Source organism: Molossus molossus, unplaced genomic scaffold, assembly GCF_014108415.1.
Source record: "Molossus molossus isolate mMolMol1 unplaced genomic scaffold, mMolMol1.p scaffold_m16_p_18, whole genome shotgun sequence".
Classification (NCBI taxonomy): domain Eukaryota; kingdom Metazoa; phylum Chordata; class Mammalia; order Chiroptera; family Molossidae; genus Molossus; species Molossus molossus.
The window spans coordinates 499,100-518,513 of NW_023425353.1; the positions used below are offsets into that span (position 1 = coordinate 499,100).

The window sequence follows — 19,414 nt, forward strand, 5'->3', positions numbered from 1 at the left end:
AAGGCTCTCAGCTGACTTCTCAACAAAAGCACTACAGGCCATAAGGGAGTGGCATGAAGTAATCAAGGTAATGAAAAACAAGGATCTGAATCCAAGACTACTCTATCCAGTAAGGCTAACATTCAAAATAGAAGGTCAATAAAGAGCTTTCCAGACCAAAAAAAGCTTAAGGGAATATATTAACACCAAACCAGTACTGCAAGACATGCTAAAAGGACTGCTGTAATTAGTAGAAGAAATAAGAAGAAAAATAGAACCACACTAAACAAAAATAGCAGTAAATAAGTACATATCAATTATCACCTCAAATGTGAATGGTTTGAATGCTCCAATAAATAGACACAGAGAAAATGCCTGGATAAGAAAGCATGACTCACATAGATGTTGTTTAGAAGAGACCCATCTCATAATAAAAGACTCACATAGATTGAAAGTGAAGGGATGGAAAAAAATCTTCCAAGCAAATGGAAAGGAAAGAAAAGCTGGGATAGCAATACTTATATCTAATAAAGTAGATTTCAAAATAAAGGCCGTAACTAGAGACAAAGAAGGCCACTACATAGTATTGAAAAGAAGATTGAACAGGAAGATATAACCTTGGTAAATATGTATGCACCTAATTTAGGAGCACCAACATATATGAAAGATCTTCTGGAGGACTTCAGAGGAGAAATCAACAGCAATACAATCATAGCAGGGGACTTCAATACTCCGCTGACATCACTGGATAGATCTTCTAGACAAAAAATTCACAAGGAAACACAGATTCTAAATGAAGCACTAGATCAAATGGATTTCACAGATATCTACAGAGAATTACACCTGAAAAATGCAGAATTTACATTCTTCTCAAGTGCACATGGGACATTCTCAAAGATAGACCACATGTTAGGGCACGAACTAAGTCTGTTCAAGTTCAACAACACTGAAATCATATCAAGCATCTTCACAATGGCATGCAACTAGAACTCAATTGCAACAATAACATGCAAAGACATTTGAAAACATGGAGGCTAAGTAGCATGTTTTTGAACCATGAATGGGTTACCATGGAGATCATGGAAGAAATTAAAAACTCCCTGGAAACCAATAAAAATGAACACACAACAAAACAAAATCTGTGGGATGCAGTGAAAGCAGTTCTGAGAGAAAAGTTCATAGCACTGCAGGCCTACCTCAAGAAGCAAGAAAGATTTTTAATAGACTATCTAACCTCACAACTTAAAGAACTAGAAAGCAAACAAAAAGAGAACCCCAGAGCAAGTAGAAGAAAGGAAATAGTAAAGATCAGAGCAGAAATAAACGACATACAGTCTAAAAAACAATTCAAAGGCTCAATGAAACAAAGAGCTGGTTTTTCTAAAAGATAAACAAAATTGATGGACCTTAGCTAGACTCACCAAAAAACAAAGAGAGAGAACCCAAATACACAAAATCATAAATAAAAGAGGAGAAATAATAACTGACACCACAGAAATACAAAGGATTGTGGACAGATATTATGAACAATTATACAGCAACAAATTCGACAATCTAAGCAAAATGGACAAATTGCTAGAAACACATAGTCTCCCAAAACTGGACCAGGAAGAGATAGAAAACTTGAAGAAATCAATAACAACAGAAGAAGTTGAAGATGTAATCAGGACTCTCCCAGCAAAAAAAAAAGCCCAGGCCCAGATATCTTCGTGGGGAAATTTTACCGAACACTCAAAGACCTAATACCCCTTCTCCTCAAACAATTTCAAAAAATTAAAGAAGACAGAGACTTCCAATATCATTTTATGAGGCTAGCATAATTCTAATTCCCAAACCAGAAAAAGACACTACAAAGAAAGAAAACTACAGTCCAATATCCCTGATGATCATAGATGCCAAAATCCTGAACAAAATACTAGCAAATCGAATCCAGCAATACATCAAAACAATTATTCACCAAGACCAAGTGGGATTCATCCAGGGATGCAAGGCTCGTACAATATTCACAAATCAATAAATGTGATACACCACATAAACAAAGTGAAAGATAAAAATCATATGATCATATCAATAGATGATGAAAATCATTCGACCAAATGCCGCACCCATTTCTGATAAAAACGTTCAGCAATGTAGGAATAGAGGGATCATATCTTGACATAATAAAGGCCATATTGAAAAATCTACAGCCAACATCATACTCAATGGGCAAAAATTAAATCATTTCCCTTAAGAACAGGAACAAGACAAGGATGCCCACTTTTGCCACTCTCATTTAACATAGTGCTGGAAGTCTTAGCCACAGCAATCAGACAGGAAGAAAAAATGAAAGGAATCCAAATTGGAAAAAAGGAAGTGAAACTCATTAAAGATGACATGATACTATACATAGTAAATCCCAAAGACTCCATCAAAAATTTACTGGACTTGCCCTGGCCAGTTTGGCTCAGCGGTTAGAGCGTCGGCCTGCGGTCCGGAGAGACCTGGGTTCGGTTCCCGCTAAGGGCACGTACTTCGGTTGCAGTTTGTCCCCGGCCCTGGTTGGTCGTGCGGGTGGCAGCCACTCGATGTGTCCCTTCACGTCGATGTTTCTCTCTCTCTCTCTCCCTTCCTCTCTCTCCCTCCCACTCTATCTGTACAAAAAATGGAAAAATATCCTTGGGTGAGGATAAGAAAAAAAAAAAATTTACTGGACTTGGAGAAAAAAAATGGTGGCAGAGTGAATGGAAGCTACACAGAGCATCTCCCAGTACCAAACTGGATTTACAACGAAAATAAAGACAAATCGTCAGGAAGGGGCAACTGAAAGACACCTTGGAGGACAACATAACAAGGGACACCAACTCAATCCTGGTAGGCTTGTGAGGACGCGAGAGGGGGCCAGGAGCCTACGGTCCACAGTGGCCTGAGCTGGGACCAGCGGACTCGGCTGGAAGCTGCTGCCGCCTCGGCTACGTCTGGCTACCGCGGCTGAGTCTTGTGAACTCTGCTGGGTGCTATGCCCTTGGCTGGTGCCGCACAGACTCGGCAGGGACCAGGGCACTCGGCTGGAAGCTGCTGCCGCCGCGGCACTATCCAGTGACTGTGGCTGGGTTCTGTGGCTTCGGCTGAGTGGTACGCCCTCGGCTGAGTCCTGCGAACTTGGCTGGGTGCTACGCTCTCGGCTGGTGCTGCACAGACTCGGCTGGGACCAGGAGACTCAGTGGGAAGCTGCTGCCGCCGCGGCACTATCCGGTGACTGTGGCTGGGTCCTGTGGCTTCGGCTGAGTGGTACGCCCTCGGCTGAGTCCTGCAAACTCGGCTGGGTGCTACGCCCTCGGCTGGTGCCATAGCCTCGGCCGCCCTTGGCTGGAAGCAGCGCCCATGGGTGAGAAGTCCCAGGTGGCTCACAATGCAGAGTCTGGACAGAGACTAAATTGGCAGCAGCCACTCACCTTGGGCTCCGCCAGAGGGAAGGCAGACTGGACAAGAACTGTGAGGGACATTCAGGTTTTGGAGGGTGCTCAGACCTTTTGCTGAGTGCAGCCACACAGGACTGTGGTCATCTTATTCCTTCTCAGGGCCCAGGGGAGTGGCAACGGCCCCTCCCTCGGAGATTCAACCACACCTGGTGACCATTGAAATGCTAATTGAGGCCCATTAACACCCAGCATCTGCCCCATTCTCTTACACTGAGCACCTGAGGGAGTTTTTCAGGCAACACAGAAACCAAGGTTCGTCAGGTGACCTCTACTAATAGCCTCAAGGAAAAAAACAAACAAAAAAAAACACAAAAAAACTAGAGGATAACTACGATTCCCTGGGCTAGCAACACTAAACAGAAAATCTAAGACTTGACAGTGAGTTTTAAAGTGGGTCCTCCCTGCCACATCCAAATCCAGGAGAGGCAGCCACAAACAGCAGAACACCAACACCCACAGGGAAAATTTTGCACACTCCAAAGCCCACCGTGATAGCCAAAATGGTGAAAAACAGAAACAAAAGCCAAATAAAAGAACAAGAGACCTCTACCGAGGATGAGATAAGTGAGGTGCAGTTAAGCAAGTTAACGGAACTAGAATTCAGAGCCATGATCTTGAGGAAGCTCAACAGCATGTGTAAAGACATGAGCACCATGAGTAAAGACATAGAAATGTTGAAAATCAACCCGTTGGAAATTAAAAACCACCAAGATGAAATGAAGAATGAAATATCAGAAATAAAAAACACATTGGAAGGCCTAAAAAACAGAGTAGAGGAAGCTGAGGGCCAGATCAGTGAATTGGAAGACAGGGTGGAAAAAATCAACCAAACAGAAAACCAAAAGGAAAAAAAAACGATTAAAAAACAGGAAGACAGCTTAAGAGAACTGTGGGACAACTGGAAACGTAATAATATTCGCATCATAGGAGTCTTCGAAGAAGAAAATGAGCAAGTGTTAGAGAATATATTCAAAGAAATAGTGACAGAAAAATTCCCTAATTTGGTGAAGGAAGAAGGCATTCAACTTCAAGAAGCACAGAGAACCCCAAGTAGGAAGAACCCAAACAGGCCCACACCAAGACACATAGTAATCAAAATGCCAAAAATTAAAGACAAAGATAGAATCCTAAAAGCAACAAGAGATAAGCAACAGATTACCTACAAAAGAAACCCCATAAGGCTCTCAGCTGACTTTTCACAAGAAACACTACAGGCCAGAAGGGAATGGCATGAAGAAGTCAAAGTCATGAAAAACAAGGATCTGAATCCAAGACCACTCTACCGAGCAAGGCTGTCACTCAAAATAGAAGGTCAAACAAAGAGCTTCCCAGACAAAAACAGGCTAAGGGAATACATTAGCACCAAACCAGTACTGCAAGAAATGTTAAAAAACTGCTCTAATTAGCAGGAGAAATAGAAAGAAAAATATAACCACACTAAACAAAAATGGCAATATATAAGTACATATCGATAATCACCTTAAATGTAAATGGATTGAATGCTCCCATAAAAAGACACAGAGTAGTTGATTGGATAAGAAAGCATGACTTGCCCTGGCCAGTTTGGCTCAGCAGTTAGAGCATCGGCCTGCGGTCCGGAGAGACCCGGGTTCGGTTCCCGCTAAGGGCACGTACTTCGGTTGCAGTTTGTCCCCGGCCCTGGTTGGTCGTGCGGGTGGCAACCATGCGATGTGTCCCTTCACGTCGATGTTTCTCTCTCTCTCTCCCTTCCTCTCTCTCCCTCCCACTCTATCTGTACAAAAAATGGAAAAATATCCTCGGGTGAGGATAAAAAAAAAAAAGAAAGCATGACTCATCTATATGTTGTTTACAAGAGACCCACCTCACAACAAAAGACTCACATAGATTGAAAGTGAAGGGATGGAAAAAAATCTTCCAAGGAAACAGAAAAGAAAAAAAGCTGGGTTAGCAATACTCATATCTGATAAAATAGGTTTCAAAATGAAGGCCATAAGTAGAGACCACTACATAATATTGAAAGGATCTATCCAACAGGAATATATAACTTTGATAAACATATATGCACCCAAAATAGGAGCACCGAAATATATTAAAAATCTTCTGGAGGACTTCAAAGGAGAAATCGATAGCAATACAATCATAGCAGGGGACTTCAACACCCTGCTGACATCACTGGATAGATCCTCGAGACAAAAAATAAGCAAGGAAACAGAGACTCTAAATGAAGCACTAGACCAAATGGATTTAATAGATATCTACAGAGAATTACACCCCAAAACTACAGAATTCACATTCTTCTCAAGTGCACATGGGACATTCTCAAAGATATACCACATGTTAGGGCACAAACTAAGTCTCTACAAGTTCAAGAAGACTGAAATCATATCAAGCATCTTCTCAGATCACAGTGGCATGAAACTAGAAATCAGTTGCAAGAAGAACACACAAAGACATTTGAACACATGGAAGCTAAATAGCATGTTATTAAACAATAAATGGGCCACCGAGGAGATCAAGGAAGAAATTTAAAACTTCCTGGAAACCAATGAAAATGAAGACACAATACAAAATCTATGGGATTCAGCAAAAGCAGTTCTGTGAGAGAAGTTCAAAGCACTACAGGCCTACCTCAAAAAACAAGAAAAATCTCTAATAGACCATCTAACCTCACAACTTAAAGAACTGTAGAGCAAACAAAGAAACAAAAAAAACCCAGAGCAAGTAGAAGGAAGGAAATAGTAAAGATTAGAGCAGAAATAAACGACACAGAGACCAAAACAACAATTCAAAGGATCAATGAAACAAAGAGCTGGTTTTTTGAAAATATAAAGAAGGTTGATGGACCCTTAGCTAGACTCACCAAGAAACAAAGAGAGAGAACCCAAATACACAAAATCAGAAATGAAAGAACAAAGGTAACAACTGACACCACAGAAATACAAAAGATCGTTAACAATTACTATGAACAATTATATGGCAACAAATTCAACAATCTAAGCAAAATGGACAAATTTCTAGAAACACATAGTCTCCCAAAACTGGATTGGGAAGAGATAGAAAACTTGAACTGACCAATATCAACAGAAGAAATTGAAGATGTAATCAAGACTCTTCCAGCAAACAAAAGCCCAGGCCCAAATGGCTTTACGGGGGAGTTTTAATGAACATTCAAAGAAGAACTAATACCCATTCTCCTCAAATGATTTCAAAAAATTCAAGAATAACAAGACTTCCAAACTCATTTTATGAAGCCAGTATAATTCTAATTCCCAAGCCAGAAAAAGACACTACAAAGAAAGAAACCTACAGGCCAATATCCCTGATGAACATAGATGCCAAAATCCTGAACAAAATACTAGCAAATAAGGTCCAGCAATACACCAAAAAAATTATCCACCATGACCAAGTGGGATTCATCCAGGGATGCAAGGCTGGTACAATATTTTCAAATCAATAAACATGATACACCACATAAATAAAATGAAGAATAAAAAGCACATGATCACCCTGCCTGGTTTGGCTCAGCGGTTAGAGCATCGACCTGTGGTTCAGAGAGACCCGGGTTCGGTTTTCGCTAGTGGCACGTACCTCGGTTGCAGTTTATCCCCGGACCTGGTTGGGTCATGTGGGTGGCAGCCACTCGATGTGCCCCTTTCACGTTGATGTTTCTCCTTCTCCCTTCCTTTTTCTCCCTCCCACTCTATCTGAACAAAAAATGAAAAAATTTCCTCGGGTGAGGAAAAAATACAAAATAAAAAACCACATGATCATATCAATAGATGCCGAAAAAGCCTTAGACAAAATCCAGCATCCATTTCTGACAAAAATGCTCAGCAATGTGGGAATAGAGGGATCATATCTTGACATAATAAAGGCCATATATGAAAGACCTACAGCCAACATCATACTCAATGGGAAAAAACTAAAAGTATTTCCTTTAAGAACAGGAACAAGGCAAGGTTGCCCACTTTCGCCACTCTTATTTAACATAGTACTGGAAGTCTTAGCCACAGCAATCAGACAGGAAGAAAAAAAAAGGGGGGAGCCAAATTGGAAAGGAGAAAGTGAAACTGTAATTATTTTCAGATGACATGATACTATACATGGAAAACACAAAAGACTCCATCAAAAGTTTACTAGACTTAATAACTGAATTTGGCAAAGTAGTAGGATACAAAATTAATGCCAAGAAATTGATGGCATATCCTGGCCGTTTTGGCTCAGCGGTAGGAGCGTCGGCCTGCGGTACAGAGAGACCCGGGTTCGGATCCCGCTAAGGGCACGTACCTCAGTTGCAGTTTGTCCCCGGCCCTGGTTGGTCGTGTGGGTGGAAGCCACTCGATGTGTCCCTTCGCATCAATGTTTCTCTCTCTCTCTCTCTCTCTTCCTCTCTCTCCCTCCCGCTCTATCTGAACAAAAAATGGAAAAGTGTCCTCGGGTGAGGATAAAAAAAAAAGAAATTGATGGCATTCCTACACACCAATGATGAACTCACAAAAAGAGAAACTAAGAAAACAATCCTATTTACCATTGTGGCAATAAAAATTTAGATACCTAGGAATAAACTTAACCAAAGAAATAAAGGACCTATTCACAGAAAACTGCAGGTCATTGAAAAAAGAAATAGAGGAAGATATAAAAAAGTGGAAGCACATACCCTGTTCATGGATTGGGAGAATTAACACCATTAAAATGTCCATATTACCCAAAGCAATCTATATATTCAACACAATCCCCATCAAAATACCAACAGCATACTTCACAGAACTAGAACACATACTTCAAAAGTTCATATGGAACCAAAAAAGGCCTCGAATAGCCACAGCAATCTTGAAAGAGAAGAACAACGCTGGAGGGATCACATTACCAGATTTCAGGTTATACTACAAAGCCACTGTAATCAAAACAGCCTGGTACTGGCACAAGAACAGGCATATGGACAAGTGGAACAGAATAGAGAACCCAGAAATGGACCCAAGGCAATATGCTCAATTAATATTTGACAAAGGTTGCAAGAGCATACAGTGGAGTAAGGACAGCCTCTTTAATAAATGGTGCTGAGAAAATTGGACATCTGCATGCAGAAAAAGGAAACTAGACCATCAACTTACACCCTACACAAGAATAAACTCAAAATGGATAAAAGACTTAAATGTGACTCATGAATCCATAAAAATCCTAAAAGAAACTGTAGGCAACAAAATTTCAGACATCATATGCAGCAGAATTTTCACTGATATATCACCTAAGGCAATAGAAACAATGGAGAAAATGAACACGTGGGACTACATCAAACTCAAATGCTTCTGCACAGCAAAAGATATAATCATCAAAACGGAAAGGCTACCCACTGTATGCGAGAGCATAATTGCCAATGATATATCAGAGAAGGGGCTAATTTCCAATATATATAGAGTGCTCATACAACTCCACAAAAGGAAGACGAAGAACCCAAGTAAAAAATGCGCAGAGGAACTAAATAGACACCTCTCTAAACAGGACATACAAATGGGTAAGAGACATATGAAGAAATGCTCATCATCACTAATCATCAGAGAGATGCAAATTAAAACAACACTGAGGTATCACCTCACACCTGTCAGAATGGCTACCATCAACAAATCATCAAACAACAAGTGTTGGCGAGGGTGTGGAGAAAAGGGGACTTTACTACACTGATGGTGGGAATGCAGACTGGTGCAGCCACCATGGCATAGTGTTACCTCAAAAATTTAAAAATTGAACTTCCATTTGACCCAGTGATCCCACTTCTAGGAATATACCCTAAGAAGCCTGAAACACCAATCAGAAAGAATATATGTACCCCCCATGTTTGTAGCAGCCCTATGTATAATAGCTATGATCTGGAAACAGCCCAAGTGTCCATCAGTAGATGAATGGATAAAAAAGCTGTGGTACATATACACAATGGAGTACTACGCAGCTGTAAGAAAGAAAGATCTCTTATCTTTTGAGACTACATGGAGGGACCTGGAAAGTATCATCCTAAGTGAAACAAGCCAAACAGAGAAAGACAATTATCATATGATCTCACTTATTTGTGGAATATAATAAGCATAACAGTCTGGGGAATAGGTTAATCCCAGAGACGTGGAAGTGGGGTACAGACTGACAATCCCCAGAATAGGGGATGGCGGGGGAGAGATAAACCACAGAACTTATATGCATGTATGCATGAACAATGGACATGGACAACAAAGCTGCTGACAGGGTAGTGAGGGGAATCAGTGGGGGGAAAAGGAGAAACATCTGTAGCAAAAATTAATTAATAAAAAATAAATAAAAGAAAGAAATTATAATCCATATACATGCTGTGTACAAGAGACCCACATCAGAACCAAAGACACAGGATGAAAATGAAGGGATGGAAAAAACTTTTCCACGTAAATGAAAATGAAATGAAACAAACAAACAGGGGTATCTATATTATATTTGACAAAGTAGACTTCAAAACAAAGGCCATAACAAGAGACAAAGACAGTCACTACATAGTACTAACAGCAGTGACCCAACAAGAGGCTGTGACCCACCTAGCTGTTGTGGCTCAGTGGTTGAGCCTTGACCCATGCACCAAAAGGTCGCTGGTTCGATTCTCAGTCAGGGCATATGCCCTGGTTTTGGTCCCAATCCCCAGTGGGAGGCATACAGAAGTCGGCCCGTCGATGTTGTCTCTCGTCAATGTTTCTATTTCTCTCTCCCCTCCCTTCCTGTCTCTCTAAAAATCAATAAAGAAAAGAAAAAAGGCTATAACCCTGGTAAATATATGCACCCAATATAGGAGTACCTAAATATTTGAAAAACAAAAACAAAAACAAAAATTATTGCAGGACTTTAAGGGAGAGATTGACAGCAATACAATCATAGTAGGGGGCTTTAACTGGATATCTCTTCCAGAAAAAATCAACAAGAAATCAGGTATCTTCAATGACACAATAAATCAGATGGATTTACTTGATATTTACAGAACATTTCACCCCATAACTGCAGGATATATATTCTTTTCAAGTGCACATAGGACATTCTCAAATGTAGCCCTCATATTAGGTCACAGTAGAAGTCTTAACAAGTTTAAGAATTTTGAAATCATATGAAGCATCTTCTTGGAACACAATGTCATGAAATTGAAAATCAACTACAATGAAAGCACTTAAAAACATTCAAACACGTAAAGGCTAAAAAGCATGTTACTAAACAGTGGATGGATTACTACTTAAATCAAAGAAAAAATTAAAAACTTCCTGGAAACAAATTAAAATGAAAACACAACCACCCCATATCTATGGGACACAGCAACAACAGTCTTGAGAGGGAAGTTCATAGCGTAACAGGCCTACATCAAGAAACAAGAAAAATATCAAATACATTATCTGACCCTACACCTAAAAGAACTAGAAAGAGAACAAAAACAAATGCCCAGTGTAATCAGAAGAAAGTAAATAGTAAAGATGAGAGCAGAAATAAATGGCATAGAGACTAAAATAACAATGCAGATCAATGGAACCAGAGTTGGTTCTTTGCAAAGATAAACAAGATTGATGAATCTTTAGCCAGACTCATCAGGAAACATAGGGAGAGGACCCAAATAAATATAATCAGAAATAAAAAGAGTCAAAATAACAAGTGGCACAACAAAAATACAAAAGATTGTAAGAAAATATTATGAATAACTATATAACAACAAATTGGACAACTTGGGCTAAATGGACAAATTTCGAGAAATATACAATATTCAAAAACTCAATCAGAAAGGATCAGGAAACCTTAATGAACCAGTAATAACTAATGAAAGTAAAGAAGTAATAAAAAAATGCCAAGTAGCCCTGGCCAGTTTGGCTCAGTGGTTAGTACGTCAGCCCACAGACCAGAGAGTCCTGAGTTTGGTTTCCACTAAGGGCACGTACCTCAGTTGCAGTTTGTCCTCAGCCCCGGTAGGGGTTGTGTTGGGGGCAAGCAGTCGATGTGTCTCTCTCACATCGATATTTCTCTCTCTCTCTCTCTTCCCCCCTCTCTCCCTCCTACTCTATCTGAAAATAAGTGCAAAAATGTCTATGGGTCAGGATAAAAACAAAACAAAACAAAAAAACTTCAAGCAAACAAATATCCTTGACTGGATGGCTTCATAGGGGACTTTTACTTAACATTTAAAGAACTAACACCTACCATCTACAAACTATTCCAAAAAATTCAAAAAGAAGAAAGACTTCCAAGCTCTTTTATAAAGTCAACATTATCCTAATTAAAAACCAGATAAAGAGTGCAAAGAAAAAAAAATTACAAGCCAAATTCCCTGATCAACATGGATGCTAAAATCCTCAACAAAATATTAGCAAATCAGATCCAGCAATACATTCAAAAGATTATATGCTATGACCAAGTGGGATTTAGTCTGGGGATGCAAGGTTGGTACTATACTCACAAATCAATATATGTGTTACATCACATAAATAAAACTAAGTATAAAAATCATAATATCATATTAATAGATGCTGAAAAATCATTCTACAAAATGCAGTACCCATTTAAGGTAAAAACCCTTAGCAAAGTGGGAATAGAAAAATCATACTTCAACATAATGAAGGCCATACATGAAAAATCTACAGCCAATATCATACTCAATGGGTAAACACTAAAAGCATTTCATTTAAGATTAGAAACAAGACAGGGATGTCTGCTTTTACCACTTGTATTCCACATAGTACTGGATGTCCTAGCCACTGCAATCAGACAAGAGGAATAAATTTAAAGCATCCCAATTGGAAAAGAGGAAGTAAAATTGTCATTATTTGCAGGTGACATGATATTGTACATAGAATACCCTAAAGACTCCACCAAAAACCTACTAGGTTTAATAAAGAAGTTTGAAGAAGTAGAAAAATATATAATAATACCCAGAAATCAATGGCATTTTTATACACCAATAATGAACTCTCAGAAATAAATAAATAAATAAACTAAAAAATAATCCCATTTACTATTGCAACAACAACAAAAAAATGAGGCACTTAGGAATAAACTTAACCAAGGAGGTAAAAGACCTATACTTGGAAAACTATAGGACGTTGAGAAAAGAAATAGAGGAAGACACAAACAAGTAAAGGCATATACCATGTTCATGAATTGAAAGAATTAACATCTTTAAAATGTTGATACAGCCCTGGCCGGTTTGGCTCAGCGGTTAGAGCGTCAGCCTGCCGTCCGGAGAGACCCGGGTTCGGTTCCCGCTAAGGGCACGTACTTCGGTTGCAGTTTGTCCCTGCCCCTGGTTGGTCGTGCGGGTGGCAGCCACTCGATGTGTCCCTTCACGTCGATGTTTCTCTCTCTCTCTCTCCCTTCCTCTCTCTCCCTCCCACTCTATCTGTACAAAAAATGGAAAAATATCCTTGGGTGAGGATAAAAAATAAATAAAATAAAATAAAATAAAAAAATGTTGATACAATCTATAGATTCAGTGCAATCCCTATTAAAATATCAGTGGAATATTTTACAGTTCTAGAACAAATATTCCCTAAATTTATTTAAAACCCCAAATAGCCTCAACAACCTTGAAAAAGAAGAACAAAGTTGGAGGGATCACAATACTGAATAACAAACTGTACTACAATGCCACCGTAATCAAAGCTGCCTGGTCCTGGCAAAGAAAAAGGCAATGGAACAGAACAGAGAGCCCAGAAAGCCACCCATGCTATTATGGCCAATTAATATTTGACAAAGGAGGAAAAAGCATACAATGGAGTAAAGACACTCTCTTCAATAAATGATGTTGGGAAAACTGGACAGGTACATGCAAAAAAAATTAAATAAAACTAGACAACCAACTTTTCACCATAATCAAGTTAAAATGGATAAAATACTTAAATATAACCCAGGAAACCATAAAAATCCTAGAAGAATACATAGCAGTAAAGTCTAAGATATCTCATGTAGCAGATTTTTCACTAATACATCTCCTAGGGCAAGAGAAATAAAGAAAAAAAAATAAACAAATGAGCCTACATCAAAGTAAAAAGCTTTAGCACAGAAAAAAAAAAAAAGCCACCAACAAAATGAAAAGATATCCCACTGTATGGGAGAATATATTTGTCCATAATACACTGGATAAGTGGTTAATTTCTAAAATATATAAAGGACTTATGCAACTCAACACCAGGAAAAAAACACAATCCAATTAAAAAATAGGCCAAGTACTTGAATAGTCTCTTTCCCAAAGACGACATACAGATGCCAACAGACATATGAAAAAAAATGCTCAGTGTCACTAATTATCAGAGAGATGCAAATTAAAACTACAACGAGGTACCACCTCACACCTGTAAAGGGAGAAGGAGAGAAAGATAGAAACATTGATGAGAGAGAACATTAATTGGCCGCCTCCTGCATGCCCCCCACTGAGGATTTGGCCCACAATCTGAGCATGTGCCCTGACCAGGAAATGAACCGGCAACTTCTTGGTGCATGGGTCGACACTCAACCACTGAGCCACACTGGCTAGGCTCCTCAAAAATTATTAATGGAACTGCCATTTGACCCAGTCATCCCAATCCTAGAAATATAGCCGAAGAAGCCAAAACACCAATCAGAAACAACATATGCACCCCTAAGTTCATAGTAGCATTATTTATAATAGCTAAGATCTGGAGACAGCCCAAGTGCCCATCAGTGGATGACTGGATAGAAAAGCTGACAGATCTCAGTGGGGAGGTGGGTGTAGGGGGGACAAGAAGAGATTAACCAAAGAACATATATGCACATATGCATAGACCATGGACACAGACAATAAAGTGGTGAAGGCCTGGCGTTGTGTGGTGGCTGGGTGAAGGGGGGAAAAATTGGGGGAAATGGGGTACATCTGTAATACTGTCATTAATAAAAAAATTAATTTATCTATTAGGCAAGGTAAATGAACAATAACTAATAGTAAAATAGATCAATTTTACAGTGTACTCTAATAAACAAATGTCTCCTCGGTGACTAATCACGTGAGATTTCTCATGATGCTTAGGAAGGCATGCAAATTAAACTTTTAAATGATTTATTTCTGAAAATTTCCACTTATTATTTTTGGATTATGGTTGACTGTGGGTAACTGCAACCATGGAAAGTAAATCTACGAATAAGAGGAACTACTACTATGCAGGAAAAGACATTGTATATGCAGGGCTCAGTACTATGTGCAGTTTCAGGCATCCACTCGGTGCTCGAACCCCATGAATATGGGGGGACTACAGCACCAGTAGACAGTACTTTACATGATTTTAGGTGGTTAACCTCAAAGTCAGGTTATTTTGATCTTCCCATTTATTGCAAAAGACAGTTCACATCTGTCTTTAAGTCCTCCTCAACATTTGCTAATCAATCCTTCAAGATAGTAAGAGGGGACCTCAGGCCTTGAGGAGTGCAGTTCCAGGCCAAAATCTTATGTATGAGCTCTCTGACTCAACCATCGGCAATTACAAGGCTTCTTGGTAAACCTCTGGGGAAAGGCTGCCCTCCGCACACCAGTCTTGGCGCATGAGTGGTGCACTATATTTTTTCTAGGACGGTTCAGTCACACCCAGCGCCTATCCCGCCTGCTCATCTGCATGCCTGCGTTCCCATCCCAGGCACCTCCATTTGGAGGATATCTTGTGGGGAAGAGGGAGAGGGGGTTACCTTCCCACTCCTCCCTCTCACTCCTTTCCTTCTCAGCCCCACCCCCACCCTGTCCGTGGCCTGGGGTCCATAAAATTTCAGGAGCCTTGAGATGATTCCTGCGTTTGTGCTGCATCCCTTTGATCCCTACTCAGCACTTTGGTGGGTGAAAATGCAGCATTGAACACTGAAGAGCTGGTGCTGCTTCTCCCTCTGCTTGTTCAGTTGCAGGACATAGATAATGATTGGACTGTTATTTCCAGTTTGGCTTCTAGTCCTGATTGACCACCTCCACACCTAATTGCTCAACAGGTTATACACACTGACCAGCAGGCCACACACGTACCTTGAAATGAATATCATTTTATTTTTATTGTACTATCTTTTCCTAGCCCATTACCCTCCATTATGGCAACTGGCACAAGGTTTCTCTTTCTGATACAAAACTTCCTCCTTTAGTGAATTTAAGGGAACAAAAGTGAATGACTTACTTGGAAACACCAAGTAAAGAGTGAATAAAATGTAGTATTAGGGAGCAAGTGCGTATACTGAGATACAGTGACTGAGTTTGGGGAAAACTGCTATAACTCAATGCCTGTGGGGAATTATTTGGTCTTCAAAGAAAATGATAACTGAAGCACTCATCCTGCTTCAGGCTGGTAAGCACATGTCTGCTGAGTGGAGGCAACAACACACTTACATCCCGTACTGCTTCATAGAGTGCTTTAAAAGTTGGCTGCTTATCATCATGGTAGACACCTCGGTTCCCATGCAGAACAGACACACCTTCAAGCTCAGCCCCTCTGCAGTTGCTTCCATACATGCAGTGATCAGGACGGTAGTTCCACTGGCAGGGGAACACATAGAGACACTCTGGTGGTGACAAGAGAAAGACATGTCCATAGTCAGTGCCGGCTCTCCTCTGGCAATTAAACCAAAGTTTCCATAAACTGCACATGGCACATGATTTAAATGCACATGTGTGTGATCATGATTCATAGACCAAATTTTAACCCATTTGTTCATATCCTGAGATCAGGAATTAAAGGGCACACACTAGTAATGTTGTAGGTCCCACCCACCAAAAGGAGAGCAGGGGACAGGAAGGCACACAGGGCATCAGAGAGCCCTTGCTCAAAAGGTTGGTCTGAGCAGCAGCCCTCTCACTCGAGTCCAGGGAAACCCAGGTCCAGTCCTGTGCTTTGCTTTTCTCATCTGAAGTTGGTAGTAATAGGACCTTCCTCTTATTTTGATAATTAAACTTTAAAAAAATCATGTAAAATGCTTAGCTGAGTGGTAAGCACACGGTGATAGTCAATAGTGTTAGCAGACAGACTCAAGATTAAAGTAAAGGTTCCTTTTAAGATTAAAAACCAACTAACCAACCAAGCAAGCAACAAAAAACTACAACAGCAAAGGGGAAACAATTTAAAAAAGAAGCAAAGCCAAAAGTAAATCCTTGTGCCAAGGTGACAATATATACTGTGGGTGAGCATGTCATTTATATCTCTAATCCAGTGGTTCTTAACTAAGAGAAAAATTATTGTCTCCCCTGGGGCCAGTTGGCAAAGTTTGGAGGGAGACATTGGTTGCCCTACACGAGAGAGGCTGCAGCTACCCTCTGATGAAGGAGAACAGGGATACTTCCAACTGCCCACAATGAACAGGATGGCCCCCACAATAGTATTAAATCAAGAAACTCTGCTATAATCCTGTTGAACTCAGAAAATTTCCTCTTGGTGACTAGGATTATACAATTAGCAATAAATTCATACTCCCCAGCTCCTGGCCCCTCAGTTGATGACTTTACAGGCAGGGGTTAATGGAATATGAATCAAAGTTCTCTGTGAATATGTGTTACTGGGTCATGAGAAAGGCCCCAGGTGAAAGTGAAGAGGGTGGGAGAGAATAATAGAGAACTGATCACAGTGGGCACTAGCCATAGTTTTAGAAAATGTCAATCATCCTTTATAATGTAAATCATGATTGCTTTGTTCTGATGAAAGTAAATCCCATTCTGACCTGGCTGGGAGGAGTTTACCTCAGGAACGCTGTCCATTCTCCTAATCTGAGGACAAGAGTCACTACCTGACACCATGGAAAAATTAACAACCTGATTATCGGAACACTGGACCCATAACAGCAACTCACTGGTGACCCGCCTCTGCAGCCCCCAGCCCACATTCCTCCCCTTTGCCTGTAACCATTTCACTCATTTTCCCCCTTTTGCCTAACTGCCCTTTCTCATGTCGTCTTACTCTCTACCTTTTCAAAGCAGCTGGCAAGTGATGGGGTCAGAGCAGATCTTACAGGATGACCCTCTGCTCTCCCATACTGCCAGCGATATTGGAATAAACACTTATATACAATTCAACCTTGTCTCTGCTTAATTGGCTCAAGTAGTGACAGGCAACCCAGACCCCTCTGTTGTCAGGTTTCATATTTTGGTGACTCTGCTGGGACCATAAGTAGGACCCCTCTGGGGTGAGTGCCGGAATCCCATTGGCTGCTCGGGCCCAGCGGTTCCTGGGACAGAAAGAGAGGACTCGGTCATCTGCAGCAATGCCAGAGTTTCCCTGTCAGAGTCCTGCCTTTGTTTCCAGCATCCCCGGTCACCTCACTCAAGTTGAATCTGTAGCTCTGTAATTCTGTAATTTTGTAATGAGAGGTGTCTGTTGCCTGTTGCCTCTCATCTGGTGTGAACCTGATCAGCTTCTGGCCACAAGTGACCTCTCACGGTCCTTGTCTTGTCTCTGAATCTGAGCCTGATCCGCTGAGTCCGGGCACTTGCTCTGCGTGGCGCAGGGCATGCTGTCTGCATGCTGTCTGACTGTGCAGCGGAAGGGTTAGAAAGCCATAAAACTTTTGTTTGTCTGTTGTGTGCACTTTTAAATATTGTATATTAGGGTTTTTGTCTTGTGTAACTATGCCTGTAATTTTGCTTAATTTGTTTATGTTTAGAGAGGGAGGCATATCCCACTTTGCTGGGGGCCAGCTGCTGTGCTGAGCTGACCCTGTGGCAGGGATTGAAGGACTTCCCAACAGCTGCCCAGAGTTGTTGTTTTTTTTTTTTTTTTTCTGAACACCTGCTCTTGCTCTTAATGTATCAGCCCCACAAACAACTAATGAAACAAACAAACCAACAGGTATGAGAGCTCTCATTTGTCTGTTGTGTTCTGTTCTGAGAGCTCTCTGAGCACTATGCCTGGAATGGGACTTTGATTTTGGATGATCTCTGCTTGCCCTTCTATCTGTCAGAGACTTGTTTTGCTCTTTGCTGTTGTATGAGCACGGGGCATCCTCTATCTCTGCTGTTTGGCCTTTTTGCCATCCAGACCTTGTGAGGGTCACTGTGCTGTGCCAGTAGGTGTGAGGCACGATTCTGGAGCTGGGGCCCAGTCCCTCTTTTCGAGAGTGCTCACCCGTGTACTTTAGGAGTTGTTCTGTGTCTGTTTTTAGATAAGACAGAGTGTCTTCTTATGTGCAAGATTTCATGTTGTTACATTATAAGAATTCTACTCAGAAAGATCTAAATAGATGGTTCAAAGAGGGGAAAATGTCTCACTTCCCTCCCAGAGAGTAAAAAAAAAATGTGATGAAATAAGTCGTATAACACTCTAAATCAGTGGTTCTCAACCTTCCTAATGCCACGACCCTTTAATACAGTTCCTCATAAAATTATCTTCGTTGCTACTTCATAACTGTAATTTTGCTACTGTTATGTATCATAATGTAAATATGTGATATGCAGGATGTGTTTTCATTGTTACAAATTGAACAGAATTAAAACATAGTGATTAACCACAAAAACAATATGTAATTATATATTGTGAAATATTTATTTCTAATTACAAGTAAATAAAATTTTGTCTTGAAGCATGGTGTAGCATGGGTAACAGTCTTAATATAACAATAGTAAACTACATTGCTACATTTTGCGACAGTATGCATAAAAAGTCAACGTCAGGGTGAAGGTCGAGATTGCTTCTTTCTCACCAGATCAGAAATTCTTTGGGCAGTCTTTGCAAGAGCATAACGATGATCCTCTCCCAAAAAAAGTCTACTTCTGTATTTAGACTTGATAACCAACAAGCTGAAAAACCCTGTTACACAAATATATGTTGTTGGAAATGGAAGAAGAAGAAGGCACAACAGTTTCAGACAGAACAGGATATGACTGCAAACACTTGATCCAGAACTTTGTAACTGGCATTGTACAGAAATCATTTCTCACTGCATCGCTTTTAATAAGCCAATGAACTACTCTTGTGCTGTCTCAGGAACATCTTCAACTTTGACTGTGAATAGGCTTCTGCCAAGTGCTAGTGGGGTGTCAGGTAGAT

The 19,414-nt window shown here is 40.4% G+C and overlaps 1 protein-coding gene across 1 annotated transcript in view; it reads right to left on the minus strand.

The window, feature by feature from the left end:
• GXYLT2 (glucoside xylosyltransferase 2) overlaps nucleotides 1-19,414 on the minus strand; it is a 178,981-nt gene that overhangs the window by 15,087 nt on the left and 144,480 nt on the right. The window contains exon 6 of the mRNA XM_036267224.1: nucleotides 15,772-15,944. Coding sequence (XP_036123117.1) covers nucleotides 15,772-15,944 — 173 coding nt within the window. The remainder of the gene's footprint in view (nucleotides 1-15,771; nucleotides 15,945-19,414) is intronic.